General features: G+C 37.3%; 1 protein-coding gene across 3 annotated transcripts; it reads right to left on the reverse strand.

Annotated features, from left to right (window-relative positions):
• Positions 1–6,574: 6,574 nt before the first annotated feature.
• Positions 6,575–18,933, reverse strand: LOC131068489 (uncharacterized). Of its 3 annotated transcripts, none has more exons than XM_058003676.2 (4): positions 18,351–18,933; positions 16,206–17,768; positions 14,610–15,905; positions 6,575–11,180 (listed from the first exon to the last, which is right to left on the reverse strand). In XM_058003676.2, exons 1-4 carry the CDS (start codon positions 18,523–18,525, stop codon positions 7,072–7,074), a joined length of 7,143 nt encoding a protein of 2,380 aa, XP_057859659.2. In that variant the 5' UTR covers positions 18,526–18,933; the 3' UTR covers positions 6,575–7,071. The 3 variants fall into 3 exon arrangements, with proteins under 3 accessions (XP_057859659.2, XP_057859657.2, XP_057859656.2); XM_058003674.2 differs by having other exon boundaries at positions 6,575–11,177; positions 16,206–17,774; XM_058003673.2 differs by having other exon boundaries at positions 16,206–17,774.
• Between the last annotated feature and the right edge of the window lie 5,160 nt (positions 18,934–24,093).

The raw sequence follows: 24,093 nt of genomic DNA on the forward strand, positions 1-24,093 counted from the left end.
TATGAGTCCTAATATGATGTTGTTGATTGATTCTCAATATGATGCTTGGTTTTGATATGGGTCTTGTTTTGGTTTGCAATATGGGACTGATTGATTGAGTCTTGATATGAAGCTTGGTTTCAATATGGTTCTTGTTGTTGATTTGATGGATGGGCCATGCGTTCATGCTTTGATTTTCAATTTTGTTCTTGATTTTTTTTATTTTTAGTTTTTTTAAAGACATTTCTGATTTTTGGAGCTTTTTGGATTAGAAGAAAGATGTATTTGGTTACCCTAATGTATAGCAAGACAAGGAATGGATGAAAGAATTTTTGAGGTGGAAATAGATAGAAGAAAGATAAAGGTATCTTATGAGCTTTTTGAAATAATGTTTTTGTCCTTAGTTTTGATCAAGATCAAGGATGGAAAAGGGGATATGGATTGAGATAGGATATGGATAGGAGAAACAAGATCATAGATAGTGATATATGTATGGATAAGGTGAAGCAAGATCATAGATAGCACTGGATGATGGAAGCGATGAATAGATAGGATAGATGGTATGGATAAATTAATGCAAGATCGTAAACAGCACTAGATGATGGAAGCAATGAATAGATAGGATAGATGGTATGGATAAGGTGAAGCAAGATCATAGATAGCACTGGATGATGGAAGCAATGAATAGATAGGATAGATGGTATGGATACGGTGAAGCAAGATCGTAGATAGCACTGGATCATAGAAGCAATGAATAGATAGGATAGATGGTATGGATAAAGTGAAGCAAGATCGTAGATAGCACTGGATGATGGAAGCAATGAATAGATAGGATAGATGGTATGGATAAAGTGAAGCAAGATCGAAAAAAGATAATGGATATTGAAAGAAGGCTAATGGGAGATATGGATAGGAAGAATTGAGTGGATGAACTTTGCCCCCAAGCATAGAGGTTTCCATTTGCAAAGAGGTGATATGTAAGATTGTCATAGTATTTAGCACCACCTAAATAAGTGTTCCTGAACTTTTCAAAGATAGAGACCCAACCCACACTTAGAACCTCCGAAAAAATTCAACCGAACATATCTGGCAACTAGGAAGCATACTCAAAAGGGAAGAAGAATCCCAAACTAGATCAAGGTATTTAGTCTTTGATTACCCATGTGTGTGCACGTGAATTCATTTTGGCTCATATGATCATTATAATCTTCAGAATCCAACATGGCTAGCTACATGAGTTGCCCTGACGTCAAAAGCATTCTGGATAGAGCCTCGCTGCCAGTGAGTGTCCATAGCCCCGATGAGGTTATCGTTGTAATCTCACAAATATTGCTTCATTGCCAACCAGGCGTCCATAGCCCCGATAGAGTTACTTGCATGTTCCCATAGCCAAGCATTTTGATATTGCATTTTGTTCTTTTCTTGATGTCTTTTATTGCTCGTGCTTTTGAGCTTTTGATATTGCCTTTTTCTCTTCTTATTTTGCTTGCATTGGCTTGTAAGTGATGAAACTTATGTGGGTTTGATCATTACAGTGGCGCTGAAGCAAGATTTTAGATTTTTCACTAGCCATGTCTTCAACTAAGAGATCACAATTATTTAGAGCAATTGATTAAGTGTATGAGATATAGTAATCAAAAGATGTCGGTACCAAGCTACGATAACTGGTTCTTTTTTGGATTGAGTGTGTATCCCAATCAAAAGAAAATGTTAAAGAGGAACAACCTTGGATTCTAAAGCGTTTCATGAATAGATATCTAGGAAAAGGACTAAACATGAGATTCGAGCATGGGCAAGCATGTGACAAAATGACACAAATGCCTATTTCACAGATGATGAATTTATGCAGAGGATCGAATGAAAAGGATGGAAGGACATAAAAGAGGTGTTGGATAATAAATAAAATGTTTGAATATTTGTGCAAGGATAGATGGAAATGTATTCAAGATGAGTGTTGGTACACAACTCGAGAAGTGATGAAGAGATGGAGGAAACTCAAATTTGGGGACATAAGGACCCAAAATAGATAAAAGAAATGATGGAAGAATAGTTTTGGAAAGATGTTTAGATAGATGGTTGAAAGAAGTTCAAAGATATGTTCCTTTGTTGATCTTTCTTATGGATCATTTGACGTGATGGATTGGTGGATGGAGGGAGGTAAGGACCCAAGATGGATGGAAGGGATGGAGAGTTTGACTTTAAAATGAAAGGACCTAAAATGGATTTGGAGGATGAAGAGTTTGACTTTGGAAAGAAAGGACCTAAAATGGATTTAGAGGATGAAAGGATTCCTTGTTCTTGATCTTGAATTGAAGTAGGATCATTTGAGTTTGTGTTTTTCTCTTGATTTTGAATTAGATTAGTGAAGGAGATGGAAGGGATATCATGCTCTTGCTTAGGAGGTGGATGTTGAATGGGACTTTGCTCTTAAGATAAAAGGGGATCATCGTGGATGGAATACCAAAATCTTAGGGGATCATCATAAGATTCTTGATAGGTGGAATCTTGATCAAAAATGGGATTAGATTGGAGAGCCATCATATCTTGATCTTGATTTAGACTAAGACTCATTTCCTTTGAATAAGCTTCTTCTTTTTCAAGCAATAAGGGATGGTCACGAGTGATCAAAGTTTCAGTTTGGATAGGTTGATGTTGTTGACTTGATGATACTGCGTTTCGGATACTCAAGCTTACTAAGCCGAATAGAGGATTTGTTCAATAGGCCCCTATGACAAAGCACGTCAAATGATATAGATAAAGTCTATCGATATGGAAACTTGATTTGACTACCTTGAACACCTAGCTAGGTATTGTTATCGTTGAGATAGTTGGATAATAAACTCTTGATCACTTGGTTTGATACTCCTCTAATCTTGTTGGATGAAAGTTTTGCCTAAAGATAGTTGAGATGTTGATAACCACCTCCAAAGGTGCTTTGTTGGATTTGAAAATCTCCTCCACTTATGATTTTTCCTTGTTTGAACTGATTTTTGAGTTGATCGATTGATATTTTTGCAATATGTTTTAACATTTGTGACAAGAATACATAGCACACATGAAGACAATGGTCATCCTAATGTTAAACATTCAGTGTATGTTCTTTTGAAGATGTGTTCAAATCTTCGATGTTTTCACAGGTTTGGATCACAATAAATACACATCAGATAGACTCTGTATTCAAAGGTCATTGACAAATCATAGCCCACTAATCTCGATATTCTGTCAGCTCAAACAACTTTGTCACCCCCTAAAGGGTGCCCGTTTTTTTGCCTTTTGCCATAAATTAACCCAAAGTGAATTGCTTCACAGTAGAATAGTTATCTTGGGAGATATAGGGTGAGTGATCTTGGGGGTGGATTCTTCCTCACCCTTGCACTAGGATATTGTCAATGTATGGCGACTGACTCGGCTCAAAGCTCCTACTTCTATGGTTCATAGTAAAAATTGTGTTCGGCACGACAAATGATAAACACAATTAAGAGGCTTCCCAACCTTTAGAACAAAGGTTTTTCGCATCACAAGGATACTAGGGGAAGGCTATCAAACACACACTTCTATTGGAGGGGATTTTCATCAACCTCCACATTTGATTATAGTGGGTTGGTAAACTTGGCGATAAAGTTGTTACCCACTTGGGTCATACCCTTCTCACTATCATCTCAATTCGGGAAGGCAGACCCTCTAAAAAGTTGTATCTTAATTGCTAAATCGAAATAAAGCTTAAAATAGTGAGTTTGGCTTTTTGATCACCCAATTAAGGGGAGAGCATATACCTATCACTTTCAAGACAAAACAATCAATTGTTTGTTTTAATCTTTCAAAGCAATGGTTTTTTTTACTTCTATTTGGAGATGTTGCTCCAAAAAACATGGTGATCAATTTTAATCTCACATAAAAATTTGTTTTTGAACTTGCAATAAATCCTGGTCAACAAAAGTAAATCGCTTGCTAAAACAAAGTGGTGGCTTGTTCTTTTTAACTTGCAATAATAAGGATTGATTGTTATTTTTACTTTTGCAAGAAAAAGAAGTGAGTTCTTTTTATCCTTTGTAAAATGAAAACTTGAATAAAAAATCTAATCTAACTCCTTTGGACCTACAACAAACATTAGTACCAAAACCCCTTAGAAAATTTAGTCAAGATTGTGGGCTTACAAGCCTAGAATTGTGTTACAAAAATTAGCTCTCTTCCTGTTACAAAAGCGCTACTCTGGAGCAGGTATGCGCTATTCTAATGATTTCATGTGCTAAGAGAAAGTAAGACATGTTATATTAGAAAGGTGCACATATGCACTGGAGTATCTGGGTGTGAACCTGCGAAAAAATTGTTAGAAATTTGTGGGGCGCCAATTAATGTATGCCAAAAATGTGGTCTTCAACCTACAAGAAAAAAAACACTTCAAACACCACAATGAAGCATTGCATTAAAATTAGAAAACATACACAAGTTAGTGGATTTAAAACTCCTAAAATCACCTCACTGTCCTCTCTCTAAAGATTTTCAAGATTCAAGGTGGCCCTCACTTGGAAGAGCACTTGATCTCTTAAATGACAACCTAAAAAACGAGATTTTAGTGATGTGCTAAGATCAAAATGGATGCAACTAGGATCTTAACTAAGATAAGATGATGGATGAAGATAGGATGTAAGATGCAAGACTAGATGATTAAGATGTTAAATGTATTCCAAATTGAAGATTAGATGATGTTAAATGAGTATAAAATACCATGAGATGATATGGAATTAACCAGATGATATGCTAAAATGCAACTCAAACACTAATCCTAATGCTAAATGGCTTGGATGCTTGAAGATGGCTTGATGAACTCCTTAACCTGTAAAATGACTATAATTTAGATGCACAAGATTGAGATATGAATTGAAGAAATTGGCTCTATTTATAAAAGAATTGGAAAATTGGATGGCCAAGATTAAATTGGCTTTAAGGAGGGTCAAAATTGAAAGTTATCAATCCATGTGAGATTTTCGACCCAATTCCATGTTGACAAGTGTCACCATGAGATTGCTTGAGAAGAGAGAGAGGAGGCATTAAATGCTTTAGAAGACTTAATGGTTAATCTCATGTGGTCTTATTCTTTATCCAATGAATAAAGATATTGTCCAATGGACAAAATCTTGTGCAAAGCTAAATCTGTTGAAAAAGTGAAGTTTTGTAAGAGTATTAAAAGCTCTTTGGATACCTTGGAGGTTATCTTGTTGGAAGTTAGATAACCTTCAAGACTTTTGTGAGTCCTAAAAATTTGGGAACTCAACAAAGTTAGCTTGTTGAAAAAATAAAACTTTAAATGAATGCACCTTGCATTTGAATAGATATTTAAATAAATATTAATTTATTTAAATGTGAATGTGAATTTAGAATTTTTTTAAAATAAATCTTAACTTATTTAAATGAGAAAAAAAAGGATAAAGCATTAAATGCTTGAAGACTGAGGGAAACCATTAAAAGCTTAAAAAGACTTTAAAGGTAACCATTAAAGATTTGAGAAGACTCTAGAAGGAAGCCATTAAAGGCTTGAAGACTTTAAAAAAAGTCATTGAAGGTTTCAAATGGGTGGGAGATAAATAGGATTTATTTAAAATTGTGGTGCAACTTACATTTGTAGGGGTGGAAGAAAATAAGATTTTTTTAGATAAAATAAAAGATTTATTTTAACCAAAAGGAGATGCAACTTGCATATGTTGTAAAATGCAAGTGGGGCGAGGGAAATGTGAATTTTTTATTAAATGTAAATTTAATAAAATGGAAAAAAAGATTTTAATTAAATGTTGAATTTAATTAAAATGTGAAAAGGGATTTTTTAATAAATGTTGAATTTGATTAAAATGATCATAAAGTAATATTTAATTAACTGTTGTATTTAATTAAAATGGCTAGAAGAAGATATTTAATTAAATGTCGAATTTGATTAAAATGGCTAAAATGAGATTTTGATTAATAGTTAAAAGGGGATATTTAATTAAATGTTAAATTTAATTAAAATCACTAAAAAGGATATATTTAATTAAATGTTGAATTTAATTAAAATGGCTTAAGATAGAAGAAAGGGGGGATTAATTAAATCTTTAATTTGATTAATGGTTGATTAGAAGAAAATGGATATTGATTAAAGCTTAGTTTAGCCAATAGGCAGATAAGGGTAATTAAACAAATATAAATTTCATTAGATTGGTTGTGCAAGTTTTAGGTGTCTACAATTGTATTTATGACTTAAGCAAGGAAAGAAAAGTTTTTCAGGAGCAAGCCTCTCCCTCTACTAGATGTGACGGTCAGTCAGGTCTTGAACCTGGGAAACCGATGCAAGTTGCAATCAAACTCACAACCCAGGGGATGAATTTGATCAAAATGTTGAAAAATAAGTATTCATTTACTAAAAGGACATTTTTGTAAAAGCCATCTTCATAACAGAAGCTTGAGCTCATGTAAAACTTCAATTGATTTATGACCAAGGAATACCCCGTGGTATCTTTCATGACCTCAAACTGACATTTGAAACCAGTAAACCAGTATAGATGTGCCTCCCAAATATATATTTAATGTATCATAGCAAACAAGCATCCAATTTATAGGCCAAAAAAATATACAAATTACATCAAACCAACTTTTCAAATATAACATTGCAAGAAAACCAGACGGCCCTCCAAAAGTTTTTTGCTGTCAATTCTTACAAGAGACAAATATGTGTTTGGCAGAAAATATGTTCAAAGAACTCCAAAAAATAAGAAACACTAAAATGGATTAGCTTATATTTCCATCACTAAACAACTCATACCTTGCAGGCAGATGATAGCCTCAAAAGTCTGAAGATGTGACTATACCAGAACTCCGAACTTTGTGTTTAATAATAATTCTCCGTTGAAATCACCACACTTCCAACCTCCATAAGATTTGTCAACATATCAGACAGACCAGTTTCTGCTGCATAAGACAAAATCGCCTGACTTCCTGAGGCATATTATTTAGTTCTCATGGAAAAAATAGACGAAGGATACTGTTACAAATAGAATTTTTTAAAAATACAGAATGGTACAATGGGTCATTCACCCAGATCACATGTACACAGAAAAAGAAGTCCTAACTGCCATAATCACCTCTCCCCAACCCTTGATCTCTAGTGCTTCTAAAGTGAGGATGTTGAAATGATGCTTTCACTTGTTCTACCGTAGAGCATTGCATTCTAAAAGCAGCAACTGGATCTGACACAAAGCTTCCTCCAGGCACTCCTCTGCCTGCCTGAATCCCCGTGTGACTAGAAATATTTCTCATCTGACCTTGGAAAGGTAATATAGATTGCACCGTATCACATCTTCCAGGTTCATGAGAAAGTGTTCTGTCAAAACCTGCCCCTCTCCTAAGTTCAACTAAAAGATCAGGCTGTTTCACACCCAGTGAAAAAATGTAACCATTTCCCAACTCTTTGTATCCTGAAGGATAATAATCACATTCCCTCACTGTTAATGGATCCTTCGTTAGGTATGGCACATCCTGTATCACACTACCATGCCACCCTGGTATCATGGATGAATCTAAAGATAACACTTTAAATTTGTTAGCTTTGACAGTTTGGTCTACACTACTACTACCTGAAAAACATTCTGACATTGACTTGCACTGTGAATCCAGATCCTTTGAAAAATGCGAAATTCTAGTTTGACTTGTATTCTTACAAGGATCATGCCTGGAACTATCCTCCCAAAACTGTAAATTTCGCCCACCAAACTCCTGACTAGAATGTACTGTGCCTGCCTTCCTAAAATTAGTTTTTGGGCCTGAACACCCTTCTGCAAAACATTCTGACATTTCTGTAGATTCCTTCAGCTTCCAACTTGTGTTATTTTTGGTTTTGCCTGCAATGCCTTCAGAATACATGCAAACATATTTTGCAGGCAATTGCTGTTCAGATAAAAAATTTGCCACTGCATGACAATGTTCATCATTTTCAGGAACATGCGATAGTTTTTGCCTACCTTCAAAGGATGCAGTGGAACAGTTAACAACCTCATTTCTTGGTGGTAGCTTTGATAAGTTTGATGAATGAGACTGAAGGATCTGACCAAAAAGCTTCACATCGCCTCTATTTGCTGTCTGTTCATCAGTCTTGGGGGTTGGGGATGATGACTGGTAGCTGTACACTGGTTTTGTAACAGGTTTAAATTTGTTATTAGTCTGCTGAAATTGCAGACATCCTTGATGGTCTACCTGTTTTTCTTCTTTTAGTGATAGCATATGATTATCACAGATGATGTTGTGACCCCTATTCTTCTGTTGCCATAGATGAAGAAGTTGGTAATGCTCCGCATACTGGGTGGACTGCTTTCTCTGATCCCACATTAGCTGCTTTGAAATTGGCTTTTCAATAAAATGAGCAGCCAGAGCCAAATGTTCCTTGTTAGCATTCGCCGATGTCTCCAATACATTTTCTTGTAAGTTCTGCTGAATAACCTGGTGTTGTTGCCGACTTTTCATTTGTGGATTAGGACCTCCCTGCACCAACTGCTTGTGTTTAGTTTGTTGGCAAGCATCTGTAGATTTTTTCAAACAGGGATCTTCCAGATTCGTTACCAACAAGTGCTGACCTCCAGGAACCTGAGATGACACTTCAGAATGGCATGAATTCTGTTTAAGGGATCCTTGCTGATAAGCATTAGAAATTAGACTGCTACAAGACTGAGACTCTGTTTGATGTAGCACCTTCAACTGATGGCCTCCAAAATTTCTGGGTGACTGTTCAGTATCTGCAGAGCATTGAAGGATTTCATACTTGCCATCATCCACATTTCCATTACTACAATCTTTAAGCTTAAGGCCTTGAAACTGTTGAGACGACAGTCCAGAAACAGACGTATCTGACTGCTGCATAGACTGAAGCATTGCACCTAGACACAACTCTTCCTGGTTTTGGTTCTGACTTCCGCTCTGGTTTGGATAATGGTGGACCATGCCACTTTCCAGCTTTTGGTTCCTAACTAGTGATGATGCACTTTCTTGAAACATACTATGATTTTTCGAAAGTACCACATTAGAGGGTACTTCTTGTTTTTGGTCCCAGGCCACCACCTCAGGTTGCATATGATGAACCATTGGTTGAGAAACCTGGGAAAACGCATCAGAGAACTTTTTGTTTAACTGAGAATCAGACATGTAGGAAGGTACTGGAATAGAACATGATGCCTTTTGATCCAAAAAAACTCTCTGTGGTGTTTCCTTAGTAATTAATGATGGTGTCACACTTTCATTTGATATGGCCTTTGAAATTAAAATATCAGTATTGCTTTCCATGCCTGCATTGATCTTTGGGCTTGATATCACCTCACACTTATCAAAAGGATCACTCCCTGTAATAAGAAGCACTGAACCTATCAAATATTTTTCATTGCTAGAGACATTACCAGAAGCATGCAGAGATGTCATGCATTCATCTTTATGCATAACCTCCAAATTATTCAATGAGTTTTGGCTTAGAACTGGAGCAGAAAACTCTGTTGTATCCACAGATCTAAACCCACTTGTTACATGTGTACAAAAGCTCTCCTCCTTTATGTTGCAAGGGGATCTAATAATCTTTTCAGAAGATATAGAATCTGTCAATCCCTCAATTTCAAGTCCCTTTGATTTACCTTTGTCAACAATGAATGTATTCTCAATGTGAAGGGTCCCATGAAACCTTTCTATACTATCATTAGTCTCAGCTTTACTTTGTGTTTCTGTGTTGTTATTACAACACAAAAGATCTTCTTTAACCTTCAGAATGTTTTCATCGTGTTGTATATCCATCAGTGTACCTATTTGACAATCACCTCTTGTATCTGTCAATGACCCCTCACTTAAAAAATGCTCCCCATGTGGAGAAAATGCAGCTTCCTTGAGGCTCATCTTCACGTCAATCTGCACTGCACCTGTGCTTGTATTTTGTCCAGTTTCTTCATTTTGAGGAGACTTAGCTTCTTCCATAAAAAACTCAACTTCATTATCCTGTGCTTCAATCTTCTGAGCACCCTCGATGACTGTAGAGGCTTTGAAATTTAATTGACCTGAATTAAAAGCCTCTGGATCTGAAATTGCAGGCACCTTTGCAGAAGAATCTATATCACACAATGATGTAGACACATCAATAAGCCCCCCTCGCTCATCATCATCACTTCCATCATTGTTTTTTGTGGGGATGTATGATTCTCGCAGCATGAGTTCATCAAGTCCAAGCCGTTTGCGAACTTTGCTAAAAAATGTCTTACACTGTTCCTCAGTTCTAGATCCAATATAACGAGAGATACTTTCAAAATCCCTACCAAACATGGTCAAAGCATTAATAAAACAGGCCTTCTCATCATCAGTCCAATCTACATAGACTTCCTCACAGCCTTCCTCAGAGGAGTATTGTATTTCATTACTTTGCAGAGCTTCAGTTATTGAGGGGTAGCCATTATCCTTCAAAAAAGACCTTGAAAAACTGTTCTCATGGAGGACTTCAGATTGATCAGCTCCACCAGTTATACAAGAACTCACTGCCTCAGATGATAAAGCACCACAAATCCCTGCTAAAACATCTGCTGCAGCAGTGCACTCTCTTTCACTTTCCAGATCACGAGCATCTCTTGATTGTTTCTCAGAAAACAGGCCCACAACTGTCCTTAGAGCATTCATTGGTGGGGTGTTCTGAAAAACATTTGCCTGGTGACTGGTGCTCGCAGCTACAACTGATGAAGCGTTGAATACATCCAATGAAACTGCGTTTGAGTCCCGGTGACGATTGTTTCCAGCAGTTGCAAGATAGGTACTTACATGGTGGCAATCTCTTTCCTTCTGCACCTTATGCATTTTCTTTACTTTCTCGAAACTTTCTGACTTTTGATTTTTGTAATAGAATTCAATACAGTCTGCTACAGTCTTGTGTTCCAAAAAGGAAGCAACCTTGCTGAAGTTCTTACCAAATATGGCAAATTTCTCCAGGAAAATTTCTCTCTCTTCATGAGTCCATGGATTAATCACAATGCGCTCCTTCTCAACAGCAATAGGATCGTCCACTATACCATTCGATGTAGAAAATCTCACAACTTTCTCTTTCTCATCCAAAACTAATGCAGGCATCTTTAAAACACTCCTACAGGGCCTGTCCTGGCGATCAGATATAAGTTTACCTGCCAATTCAATTGCTTTCTTGGTAGGTGGGCAAAATGAAGTACCTGCTGAAATTGGCAAGGAACAATATCCATTTGTAAATACTCTCTGCATTAGAAAATCTGAATAGAAAAATAAAATATGAAAAATTTTAACACACTAAAAATTGCTCAAGCATGCATGGAGCTACAATTGTTACAATCTAGGCATCAATATAAGAATAAAAATTGTCTGCAAACAACCCCAGCAAGCAAAGCAAATGAACTTGCTTAGATGTTTGCCAGATTTTATTGAAGTCGGTTTTTTATATTTTTATATGAGAACACAAACAGCATATTGCATGTGTGGATGCATAAGACACCAATCTACTTGACCCTTCTACTACATTTTGCATTTACAGGTTGCAAATTATAATAAATTTCAGTGGTTGTGGTATGCACCATGTTACTTGTGGATTTTGTTAGTTACATTAAAGATGACAATAATACGTTTCATGTAAATTAAGGTTACTGAGTGCACATGCAGAAAAGAATGCTTGTGCATTCGGGCAGATGGATGGAGGTATAACCATAAATATACATACTATTTTATGTTAAACATAACTTTTCAATAGTGTAGTTAATTTTTATTATTATAGTAATAACGCTTTTAAAGCATTATTTTAAACAAGATTGTTCCTCTCAAGCTGTCATCTGTTGTATAATGCAATTAATTGCACCTTTACGATGCTTAAACAAATTAATTAATTCTTGAATTTGAATTTTTATGTTTTGCAGCGTGAGATGCTAGCTGAGGCATCAGCAGGCACTAGGAGTCAGCAGGGAACACTCCTTTACAGCTAGAGACCCATGCAACAGAATCTCCTACAGATCTCTGTAAGACAACATGCTCATCTCAACCTACCACACAAGTCACAGTGAATTTCAAGAATTTTCATTCTTTGAGAAGTTTTATTTCTGTATAAAATTCAAACGGTAATATAAATGCAGACAAGCATAACCATACAAACACATGCAGATCCACACAAAGAGAACAACACTAAATTTCTACAAATGAAAAATGTAGGTGAATAGGAACTTTTGAGTGTAAAAATGCAAATAACAAAAACATTTGGGATTAGTGTAAATTGTGTATGTTTGTTTATTGGCATACCATCTGATACTCAACTCATTGTAATTTGTGAACTCAAATGCTTTTGTCAATATTCCATATTTCAATCCCAAATGTCTTGTTTCCCTTATCCTCCAATTCATTTCTTTCATTGTATTATTATTCTGACGTGTAAACATGCAATGGTTAAACTTAAAATGCATTTTACTGTTGAGTTATTAGTGCTTGGGGTGGAATGAATGACTTTTCCAGAGTTCCACAGCCTCAATTGAATGCATATAAATGACAAATTCATTTGAAAATGTTAAAATGTCTCAGCCAAAGTCCAAAGAAAAAATTAACTAATGTTGCACCCACTCATTGTAAGCGATTATACTAGCCTAGTAATTAAACATTTGGCTGTTATAATTTTCTAATACAAAATATTATTGTTTGGATGCAGTCCACATACAGCTCTAACTGTCCAGATAAGGCCCACTAAAAATCAGGATGTGGCACAAAAATTTAGTATTATCTCTTAACATACATACAAACAACATTGATAAACATATGTGAGACATTTTACCAGGATTCAACTGTGTAGTTTTTAACACGCGTTAACCAATATATTGTGTGCAATTGAATTCTGATAAAACATCACATAATTTGACACGATGTATTCTATAATGGAAGAAATTGTACTCATACACAGTAACCATGACTGTCAATGTGAAAATGTGCATGTATAGCCTATAATAGTGTACAATGAAGGAAAATTAAAATTAAAGAATAACCTCATCTAAGAAGTCATAACCTAAAATGCAATCACATTTAAGACCCACCAGAACAAAGCTGTGGAAAAACTTTTATTGTCAAATGCAACTAGTTAACTGCAACAAAACCTGTATTTCTATCAGACTATTTAATATTCAATTACTAAAAAACATTGAATAAAGTTGTCACAATGGCAATATCTACATAAAGTTTTTTATATAGGAGCTGACAGTAATAGAACTTCTAAAGAAGAATAGTGATGGGCTCTACCATCAAAGGATTCAGGTAATTTATCCAACACAACATTGATGAAGCTTTAGAAGTCAACCTAAGCTCAGCGGAGGAAGAAAATATTGAAGGGATAGGAAAGGATTTCCAGATATATTATGTTCAGTGGACTTGGGCCATCACAGCTCTGCACCATTTCCAAAGAAAAGACTCTTGACTAAACATTCTGATTATCTATGAACCAATAATTATCTCTGACAGTAAAATGGGCACAATAAAATGATTAGAGAATGCAACCTGTAAGGTATATACACACTGATGAAAAACCCATCCTCAAAGTAAAATTTTCTTAAATTGCCTCTTCCTATGATCTTCAAAGCAGAAAACAAGTTGCAGATGCTTATGGAAAACACCAGAGAATTTGCCTAGTACAACATTATTCCATGAAATTGTTTCAACATTACTGCAATCAAATAAGGAAATAAGTAGGCAGATGCCCTACAAGGAGAAATATTTGGAAATTTTCACAATATGCAGGTTGACAAGTTGACAGCATTATTAAGTAATGCATAGAGTAGGTGATTTCAAGGGGAGACAACAGACAACTGCAGAGCAAAATCATCAGTGAAAGGCACAGTGACTCATCTGACAAAGGAGGGAGAGAGAATTCATCCACACATCTTGAGGTATCTATTTGCCAAGAGTCATTTAACACATTTCAAGGAATTATGCTCTCAAACAACAGAAGATAATTACCCTCAGCTTGCAAAAATTCAAGTAATTTTAGGGCATTTAAGCTCTTATCAAAGAAGTGCTCAACTGATTGTGGAGATATCATCCCAACAAAAAAGGGGAAGGGAGAGGAACTTGACTAACAAAGACCATTTACACACCCAACCTTTGGACTAGGACGAGAAGGGCTCTTACACACTCAGCCAATGCAAAAGCCTTTAAAGACCATTTATGCTTTCCTGCTGACAAAGGGTTCAACCAACAGGGAGACTGACTCCTCTGGATTAAGGCAGGAAAAAGGGAGGACTCATCGACAAAAGGCAGTCGATGCTCTTTACCTTATGTTTAAACCATCTTTAAACAATGTTTAGTGCATTTTATGTGAACTGTTGCTGTTTCTTTTTCTTTACATAATGCCTCCAAATTCTGGACATGAATTCTCATAATATAGTGCATAAAGCATAAAAAATACAAGGTTACTAATGATGCTCCATATGACAGCTAAGTTATATCTTATGTTTTACTTTTACTCTGGTGATGGATTTTGGCTACACAAGAATTGGCATCATTGTTTTGTGCAAAACATAAGTATGGGCACCATAAACTATCTACCCACAAAGCAAGCAACAAGCGTCTTTCAACAATGGCCAGCATTGCAACAAGGAAAAGTATACCTGGAGATGCAAATCTGGATCTGATTGGCAATTGATACTTTTGATTTCCACCATTTGCGCGACAATTAATTTCCGAACGTTTCTGTGCTCTTGCCCGGTGCCTCTTTGTAGACAATGAATATTGATCATCTTTCCACAACTGCCTGAGAACCCTGAATTTCAATGCCAGAGCTCTTTCTTTGAAGAGCAGAAATTGTCTTTGATCGACTATCTTTGCTTCTATCTGCTCCCTGTTCCTTTCATGCAACTGCTTCCACATTGATGAATCTAAAACATCAGACAAGATGTCACCAGTTATACCCATATCTGCTGGCAAAAACTTTTCATTACACTCCAATGCCTCTCTAGTTAGTTTCTTATTAGCAGCATATATTGAGGACACAATGTCTGCCCCACCATTTGTGCTCCTTAAATGCGCAGAAACTCCTCCATCATTCTCAATGTAAGAAACAGAAATAGGATCTTCAATTAAATTTGACTGACCTTCCCAAGGGCATTCATTTTCATTTCCAGTGACATTTTCACAGTCCTTGATTTCTGATATTGCTTGTATTTGGGATCTAACAAGTAGTGTATCAGCTTGACTGCCTATTGTTTGTACCAACTGACATTCCATAGATTGCTTATCCATCAAATCTTCTTCAGATCCTTCAACACCAACAACCTTCAAGTTTGTAGCATTCTCCTTTTGTATTGGCATTTGACATTTCACAGATTGCATTTCCAAAGGAACACTTGAAGCACACACTTGATTGCCATTTGGATCCAAGGAAGGTCCTATAGGTCCATCATTGGAAGTAGGTGCTGTAGAAGACACCTGAACATCAACATCCAAGGCATTTGAACACCTATCCCCAAGGTCTCTGTCAACCACTTCTGTGCATGCTCCCAATAGATCATTTCCATCAGCATTGAATTCTATTTCAGAAATCAACAACCTGAGCTCTATCTCATACTTCTCAATCTCATGCTCCGTATTTTCCAATTTCTGCAATATATCATTCTTTACAGAAAGTAGCTTGCCAGCAGCTAGTGACGACTCCGAACCAGAGAAATTGGAGGTGATTACCTCTGTATTTTGTTTGTCTGTGGTTAAAATGGTTGATTGTTCCACATGCTCCGAAGAAGTTTCCACCAAAATACTCTCAGATCCTGATATTGGTAGGCTACACTGTAACAGATGACTCCCGCTGGCAACATGCACTCCATTGCAATTATTATCAGCAACATTATGACATGCCTTTTCTTCATCAGTCATGTCATTTGTTCCAGCTCCTGAAGATGATACATGTTCATCTGCTACCACGGTTTGATAAAAACAAACATGAGCATACATCGGATAATAGATGGCCCATATACATCAAACAAATTTGAGAATAATTTTCTGTGATCATTTAATTCTTGTATTTGAACATAAATATGCACCACAACTAAAACTAACTAAACATTAAAATTAACCCAATTAAACCATGTAAAAGCTCAATCCAAATGACATATTTAATTAAAACTTTGTGATAATTATAATTCAATAAAGCCACATAATATCAGATTTCAAACAACGCCGAATTCATAAGCACAGAATTCAAGGTTTCTCACCAGGTGATGAAATGCAGGTAATGGAATATGTTGTCGCAGGTGACATGTATCCTGAGCTTCCATTCACCTTAGGGCTTCTACCATCCAGATTCATTTCCAAAGGAGGACTAAGAACTTCCGTTTTGGATGATAGAGGTATGTCATATTGAATAATGTCTCTCCTATTGTTTTCATCCTCGGGGCCCTCAACTTTCCGTTTTTCATACTTTGCTAAACCCTGACCCCATCCAAGGCGCTGCTTCTTCCGTGAATGAGTTTCATCATCTACTACAACACCAAGGGCACTTGTAGACATTTTTGAAGTAGAATCATGCACAAACATACTTCCATGTATATCATGGGGTTCCTTGAGCTCCTTGTCAGGTTCTTTGGCAATGCCTGTCTGACCAGATAAAGAACTCCAAGAATACTTTCCAAGATGTGCCCATTTTGAACACTTCCTGGAAATAAAACTGTCTAGATGGTCTTGCTGAGGATTTTGGGCATCTCCAAGCAAACTATCAGAGCTGCTGAAGCTTCCATGCGTGTCAAGTTTTGTCTCAAAATCCCTAGAAAATCTTCCAAAATCATTTTCAGACCCTCCCATCTGTGCAACAAATTTGTTGTCCGAGCTTGCATACTCCAGTGCTGTTTTTCTGTACGGTTCCTGGGATTGAATTTGATCCCATGAGATCTGTTTGTCAAAATATAGATGTGGGGAATGCAAAGACATTTGATCCACTGATTTCCCAATCACAGTGTCATGCCTACCTGTGGAAAGGAAACTGCTTAGCCCGCTGTCCCAATGTTGTGTTTTCCTGTCTCTGTGTGGAAGGTCTGATCCTGTTATTAGTTCGCCATCCCAATTTTGATGTTTTCTGTCTCTCTGTGAATGACTGGAGCTAAGATCTGATCCTATTACTAGTTCTCTGCCCCTCTTACTGTACATTCCCTCCATGTAGAAGCCCGGCGGACTCTCCTCTTCGTAAAATTTCTCCTTGGCAGCGTCATCAAATGATGGCCTTCTAGAGCTAAGGCTCGATCCTACGAGTTCCCTGGACCTTCTATTGAACCTCCCCTCCACACGGAATCCCAAGCCCTCATCTTCGTAGGACTTCCCCAGATCAAGAATGTCACAGGATGCGTTGATGGAGCCAAGACCTGATCCCACTGGTTCTCTGCCTCTCTTACTGTATCTCCCCTCCATGCGGAAGCCCAAGTTCTCATCTTCATATGTTTTTCCCTCAGACGACAGGTAACCACCTCTAGGACCTGACCCGATGAGTTCTCTATTTCTCTTGTTGTATCTCCCCTCCATGTGGAAGCCCAGGTTATCCTCTTCATAGATTTTTTCCCTGGCAGGGACATCAGTTGATGGAATAGGAATCGGTCCATAAGCACCATCATCCAGGAAAAGTCTGCTTCGACCTTTACAGGGAATATCAGATGAGGGACTAGGAATTGACCCATAAGCACCATCATCCAGGAAAAGCCTGCTTCGACCTTTGCCGGGAATATCAGATGGACTAGATATTGATCCATAAGTGCTATCATCGAAGAAATGTCTGCTTCGACCTTGACGTGCTGACGCTTCAAAAATAGCAAGAAAAATTAGAATTAGTAATTAGTCGTTTGCGAGCTAAGATTTCGAAGAAAATTCAAAGCGGAAGTTTCACAGTTATCCGAGAACTTTGTTCCCTTGTATGATAAATGGTTAATGAAGGTTGCAGCTATAAATCTGAAAAATTTAGAAGGCTAACACGTCTTCCAAATTGCAACAACAAAAGGGCTTCTAAACAAAAAGATTAAACACAATGAAAATAAATGCAGATGTACCCATTGTTTATGTCTCACAAAGCAGAAAATGCATAGGGCAAAGATCATCAAATATTTAAATCGCAATCCATTAACAACGGGAAAACGAGAAGCTTGAACAGGAATTCAAAGCCCAACTCTCACAAACCCTAAATTTCACTCGGAACACAACTAAAACAAGAAGAAACCTTTCGTTTTTTGAAAGGCTCCAAAAATTCGCAGGAAAACACAATAATAAAGTAGAAATGTTAACCATAAATTCAATCTCAGCTATACTTATTCTACACCCTCGATTGCCGAAAATCCGTAAAAATGTTAACTGAAAAACACGAAAATCGCATAAGAAAGTACCACTGAGCCATGCAGAGCGATTGGAGGAAACCGGATTCAGAGCGAGCGGCGGCTGGGGGGCGGAAGCAGCGGCCCCTTCCCTCCTGCCCCTTGCAAAACTTATCTTCTCCCCCCTTTCATACCTCTTCTCTCTCAATATTTCTCTGCGCTCCCAAGCTGCGCCTTCCGTAGGCATGTAATTTGCTTCTATAACATCTGATCCTCCACAACACCAACACAATATTGGATTTCAACCCCTTCACAGATTCCACTGAAAATCTTCACCTTTCACAAACCCTAACCCCGCCCAGCTCGGACTTCAAAAAACGCAGTCTTCTCGATGCTTCTCAGCCAAATAACCAGCTCAGAAACAAATTTCCACGGCAGATTCAAGCCTCTCAAACATTAACTGGATTCCCTGCTGCCAAGGCATTCAAATTCGTGATACTTTCGCTCTAAAACAAAACTAGTAAATTCGTCCAATGCGCACTAGCCTTTAAGTAATCGCCCCTTTCTGCTTTTTTCGACAATCCAAAACAGCAGAAAAGACCGCGCTCGTAGGCGTCGTAGCCCTATAATAAGCGAATTTCGATATCTTTTCGCGTCCGCTCAAATCTAATTCACCATTCCCCTCGTTACCGTGCAAGCAACTATGCTATACCATGCCGTGATTTGTGAAGGTCAATGCCATTAGGGACCATGATCATACCATCATTAAATATGCATCATGGCGCATGTCCATGCATCCATGCACGGCACCATCACGTGCCTTTGAAAGCGACGGAATCTTCACCCAACCTGCAGACCGTCCGATTAGAAGATCATGCAGCCAGGATCTTCGCCACGTGGAAAGGCCACAACCTCGAAGCTTCCTTCCCTTCCTCACTCTCCACGCCAAATTTGTATTTAATACTCCTGCCCACCACCGCCTAATTTATTGCCGGAAAAGGATCCGCGGAATATCCGTCTGCTGACGTGTCCCCTACTTATCGGGTCCATCTGACGTGTCCTCAGACCTCTTTCAGCTTTTCCGAAACCTCCCACAGTCCGTCCCTGCTGGCCAGCCTACGTCACGTAGACGTACAAACGGGACACGTGGCGTCATTATCATCATCACCATAATGATGATGGCACGCCATAAAGACCAAGATATTTTTCAGCTGGGTCCCACCAGCAGAATCAACAGTAATTGCACGCAGTGTACTTGAAACAAATCGCCCTTCTTCCTTTAAATTCACGGCCGTTTACGCGTTTCATATTATTAACCGAAAGAAAATATTATTAGTCAAATATATATACTTGACAGCCGTTGACAATTGTCAAATTTAAACTGTAAACCTTTTAATATTTAGTTGTCAAAAGTTCCACGTGGCACTGGCTGCTGTAGAAATAAGTACAATTCTTTCCGCGAATAAAAACAAATCAGGCCGGCTCGCAGTCTTTTCATTGTTTGTTGCGCTAGTAAAGATTCCACGGTAACTCGGCGCAGGCGCGGTAATTTTTGGAGTTGAGGTAAAAAGGGTATCCCGCCAAAATGTAATGTTTGAGGAATTTAGAGGTCCCCCACGATAACGATGTTTTTGTCTCCTTAATTAGTGGGGACCCGCTAAATATGGCCAAGGGGCCTCTTGTGGGGAAATTTCTATGCTTTTTTCACTTTTCTTTCTATGTTTTTTTCACTATTCAAAGATTATTCAATTATTGAAAAAAAGAACTATTCAAAGATTTTTGCATGAAAAAAGATAGCCTGATTTAATTTATTTCTTATTAAAAAATAGTTTATTAATTTGTTATTAATTGATTTAATTTATTTTTTATTACACAATGATTGGTATGTATATATCATAGTGATTAGTATGTATATATAATAGTGAAATTTGTATATTTATAATAATTTTTGTTATTTATTTAATCATGAAATTTTTGTCTATATGATTTAGTATATTTGTATATTAATAGATAGTGTAGTTTATGTAAAGTTAGGTTTACTATTTTTATCATTATTCATTTTTATTTGTTTATATTGTCATATTTGATTGTGTTTTATATGTACTTTATTATATCTCTATATATTTGACATTAATTATTAATTCTATTATTGTCACTTGTGTTTGGATATTTGTTCCCTATCAAAATATTTTTATTTCCATGTTCTAGGTCAATTCCATGAGCATGAGATTGATCCTCAATTTTAAAATTTCTTCAAATTTTGGCTAACTTATGCTCATTCCTTTGGTGCCTTGAGTCAACTTGGTACATGTTTGGCATTATTTATTGTTATGTACTTATATTTAAAGACATTCAATTGCACCCATTTCGCACCTTCTCATTATCCACATAGATCTAAATGTTATTCGCATATCAATTGTATTTATGAAAGGAGCATTATGGGAACACTTCACTTAGAGTACCTAAAATGAATCAAGTCTACATCATCATCTACATGTTTGGAAATCGTTCTCCTTGATCTTTCCACGACTGTAAAGTTAGTCTTATCGAGGGATTCAACCTAAGAGAATATGTCCCATACAATCCAATGATCTCCCTTAAGTGTTTACAAACACCACTAGTCCTTGGTATTTAGTGAAGTGTAAATAATCAAACAAACCAAGAATGAAGAGTCTATTGTCCCAAATCAAACCTGAACTATTGAGTCCCTACCCACCCATGGGCCCACCCCAGTGATTAGATGTGTAGGCCAAGTTTGATGATCCTTGGATTTCCAGTCAACTATATAGATAGTCCAATGAGTGATTCAAAAAACACAATGTTTAGTGGGCTATATCCAATAGGCTCCCTTGCTTGGGAGATCCAATCTCAATCCCAATTACCAATCGTCTATATATAGGGACTTGGCCCAATCAAGATGAGGGAGATCAATTCAATTGATCTGAGGTAGAGTACCAATTGTGTTTGAGGGGAAAATTAGCATATCACTTACACTAAAAGGCAACCACTGAACCTTAAATATAATCACACAATCCAATTGCAACGCAATGGAGGAGTACTATAGAAATCGACAAAACAAAATAGCAATGCAACAAGAAAACTCAATGTTGATTCTCATGCACTTGGCCTCCATTGTTCTTCTTTTTCTTGTGTGGGTGATGGCTCTCAAAGTCGCACTTTACGAAAACCTGCAAGATAGATGCACAAGAATGTGAAGGTAGTGGTTGTTCAAAATGGAGGATTGATCTTGAATTTATAGACTTTTAGAAATTTGATTTGATGTCTGAGATTATTTTGAGAATAAAGATGACCAATGGTTGAGATTCCATGAGACGGGTTAGTGGGAGACAATCATTCAATATGACTTAATCTAATTGAGGAAATAACTTACTTGACTGACTAGTCAAGAGATTTGATTGAGAGTGGAACTAAATAGATTGAGTAGTCTGAAAAAGGATGATTTCAAAAAGAAGGGAAGTACTGACTAGTTAGAAAAAATGATTGTCAACTCACTAGTTACAATTGAGTGTCAGGGTTAGATAGAAATTTCCACGAGTGTTGTAGGAAATTTGAAATGAAATGTCATTTGGGAGCAATTTGGATTTTTGAAACATGAAATTGAATTTGGAAATGAGAAGGAAATGAAATTGAATTGAATTTGGAGGGAAAAGAATTTTTCTATCGGTTAATATTGCTTTCTATTAATAAAGAACAAAAATACATCTCCATCGTCATAAACTAGATTTGAATATCCATGCATCAAACCCCATAAGAAGATAAAATCAGGCTGCAACTTATCACCTCGCTAAGATATCAACCCTCCCCTAAAAATTAAAAAAAAACTAACTAGTTTATACAGAGCTCACAAATTCAATACAAAACAGCAAAAAAAGGGCTATGAAATCAAAAGACAAAAATGAACTAGCTACTATGAGCTCCTTGCCTTTCCCATTGTCATTTCGTTCTCCATCTTGTGGTTCCTCAGGGTCGTTCAGGTCGTCGTTATCCTCCGGAGGGAAGCCAATCCACAGAGTGCTCTTTGTTAATCTCTTTCTCGAACCCCTTGGCTAACCTCGCTTTCGTTTGGAAGATGGTCGTGGGGACCCCGTTTCTCCAATTCATGCCTGATATCTTGCCTTTCCCATGCCTTCAAATGTTTTGTTATCCTGTGCATACCCACTTGTGTTAACACACGATGCACCTCCTTATTGCAATTTGCACTCCCAAGTAGATAGGGACGCAGTGGGGGACGAAATTTTCTCACATGGATCCAAACACCATCTGGACAGATGAAACCCAACCCATCGCATGACATTTGCATAAAACTTTCAAATCCTCTGCACCATTCCTCTCTCACACAACTCATTACAATCCACCACACCTTCTCCTTGCTCACCAATTTGCAAACATTGAAGCTATGTCGACATTCATGCGATACTTGTATTGAGCTCGCAGGTATTCATCTCCCAATACTATCTGTTAGTTTGTTAGCTTTGGACAGTTGTTTGTCCAGATGTGATTAATTAGTAAATAATTGTTTTACTAACTAATTAGTTAGAGTAGGGACAATTATTTGTTAATTAATTGACCACTTTTGGAAGCAACTAGAAACCGATTTTGTTATTGGTTGTTGGGTTGTTTTAATCTCAACTGTTGATTGAGAATCAATCTCGACCGTTGGTTTATCAACGAGGGTAGTATAAAAGGAGGTCTAGGGGCATTTGGAAAACACATCTTGGAGAGCATTTGCAGTGTTAGCAAATGTGTTTGCAGTAATAGCAAACAGTCTTGCAGTGTTAGCAAGAGGCGCAATGATAGAGTTGGGAGATAGTAGAGGAGGAATATCAGCAGGAGGAATTGGGAGATTGTCGAGGTTCTGCCAGTGAGAGGCAAGGAATTTTGTATCTCTTAATTTGCTGAAGTTTAATATATTTCTCATTTGCAGTACTGGTTTTCCCTTAGGGGTTTTTCTAGGGACGATTGTCCAAAAATATTGTGTCCTTGTGTTGCTTATTTCTTTCCGTATTTTTAGTGAAGTTGCAGTTGTGTTATTTTTCGATATTCAGCTGTAAATTTATTTTCAGCAGTTAAATAATTTTTATGAGATAGGAGATTAATAATCAGTGACTGCAATAGAATTTCTACATGGTATCAGAGCTTTGTTGAGGGTAGAAAAGGTTTACCCTGAGCAAAGGAAAGAAATTTGAGTTTGACCTCTTTCGAGTTATTGTTTTCCTTGAGATGGCCTCAGCAGGTTTGAGAGATCAGGACAGATTGGATGGTGCCTCAAATTTTGGTGTCTGGAAAGCTAGAATTTCTTTATTGTTGGAAGAGAATGGTATCAAGGAATATGTTACCAGTACTATAGCTGTACCTACAGATCCAGTACAACTTGCAGCATACAAGAAGGATGATGCCAAGGCGAGGAGGATAATCCTTGATGGTGTCAAGGACCATGTTGTTCCACATATCGCAGAGTTAGATACAGCGAAGAAGATGTGGGACGCCATTATGAATCTGTACCAGAATGCTACCACTAACCGGAAGCTGATTCTCAGAGAAAAATTGAGGAATACCCGGATGAACAAGGGAGAAGATGTTACAAGTTACCTCACCAGGCTTAGACTTGTCAAGGACGAGTTAGCAGCTGTTGGAGATAAGCCAAATGAAGACGAGCTAGTAAGAATAGCCCTAAATGGGTTTACTAAGCAATGGGATGTCTTTGTTCAAGTTATTAATGGACGAGACACCTTACCTAGCTGGGATCGACTTTGGAGTGATTTCACTCAGGAGGAGCTTAGACTAAGCCTTGTCA

The sequence above is a fragment of the Cryptomeria japonica genome, chromosome 3, assembly GCF_030272615.1.
Source record: "Cryptomeria japonica chromosome 3, Sugi_1.0, whole genome shotgun sequence".
In the NCBI taxonomy this organism is placed as follows: domain Eukaryota; kingdom Viridiplantae; phylum Streptophyta; class Pinopsida; order Cupressales; family Cupressaceae; genus Cryptomeria; species Cryptomeria japonica.

Bases quoted from the DNA above. Each gene is read 5' to 3' on its own strand.
- LOC131068489 (XM_058003673.2), bottom strand. From the start codon at position 18,525: ATGCCTACGGAAGGCGCAGCTTGGGAGCGCAGAGAAATATTGAGAGAG. The intron at 15,906-16,205 runs GTGAGAAACCTT...CCGTGGTAGCAG, and splicing joins TACCTGCATTTCATCACCTG to ATGAACATGTATCATCTTCA. The intron at 11,181-14,609 runs GTATACTTTTCC...TGCCAATTTCAG, and splicing joins ATCCAGATTTGCATCTCCAG to CAGGTACTTCATTTTGCCCA.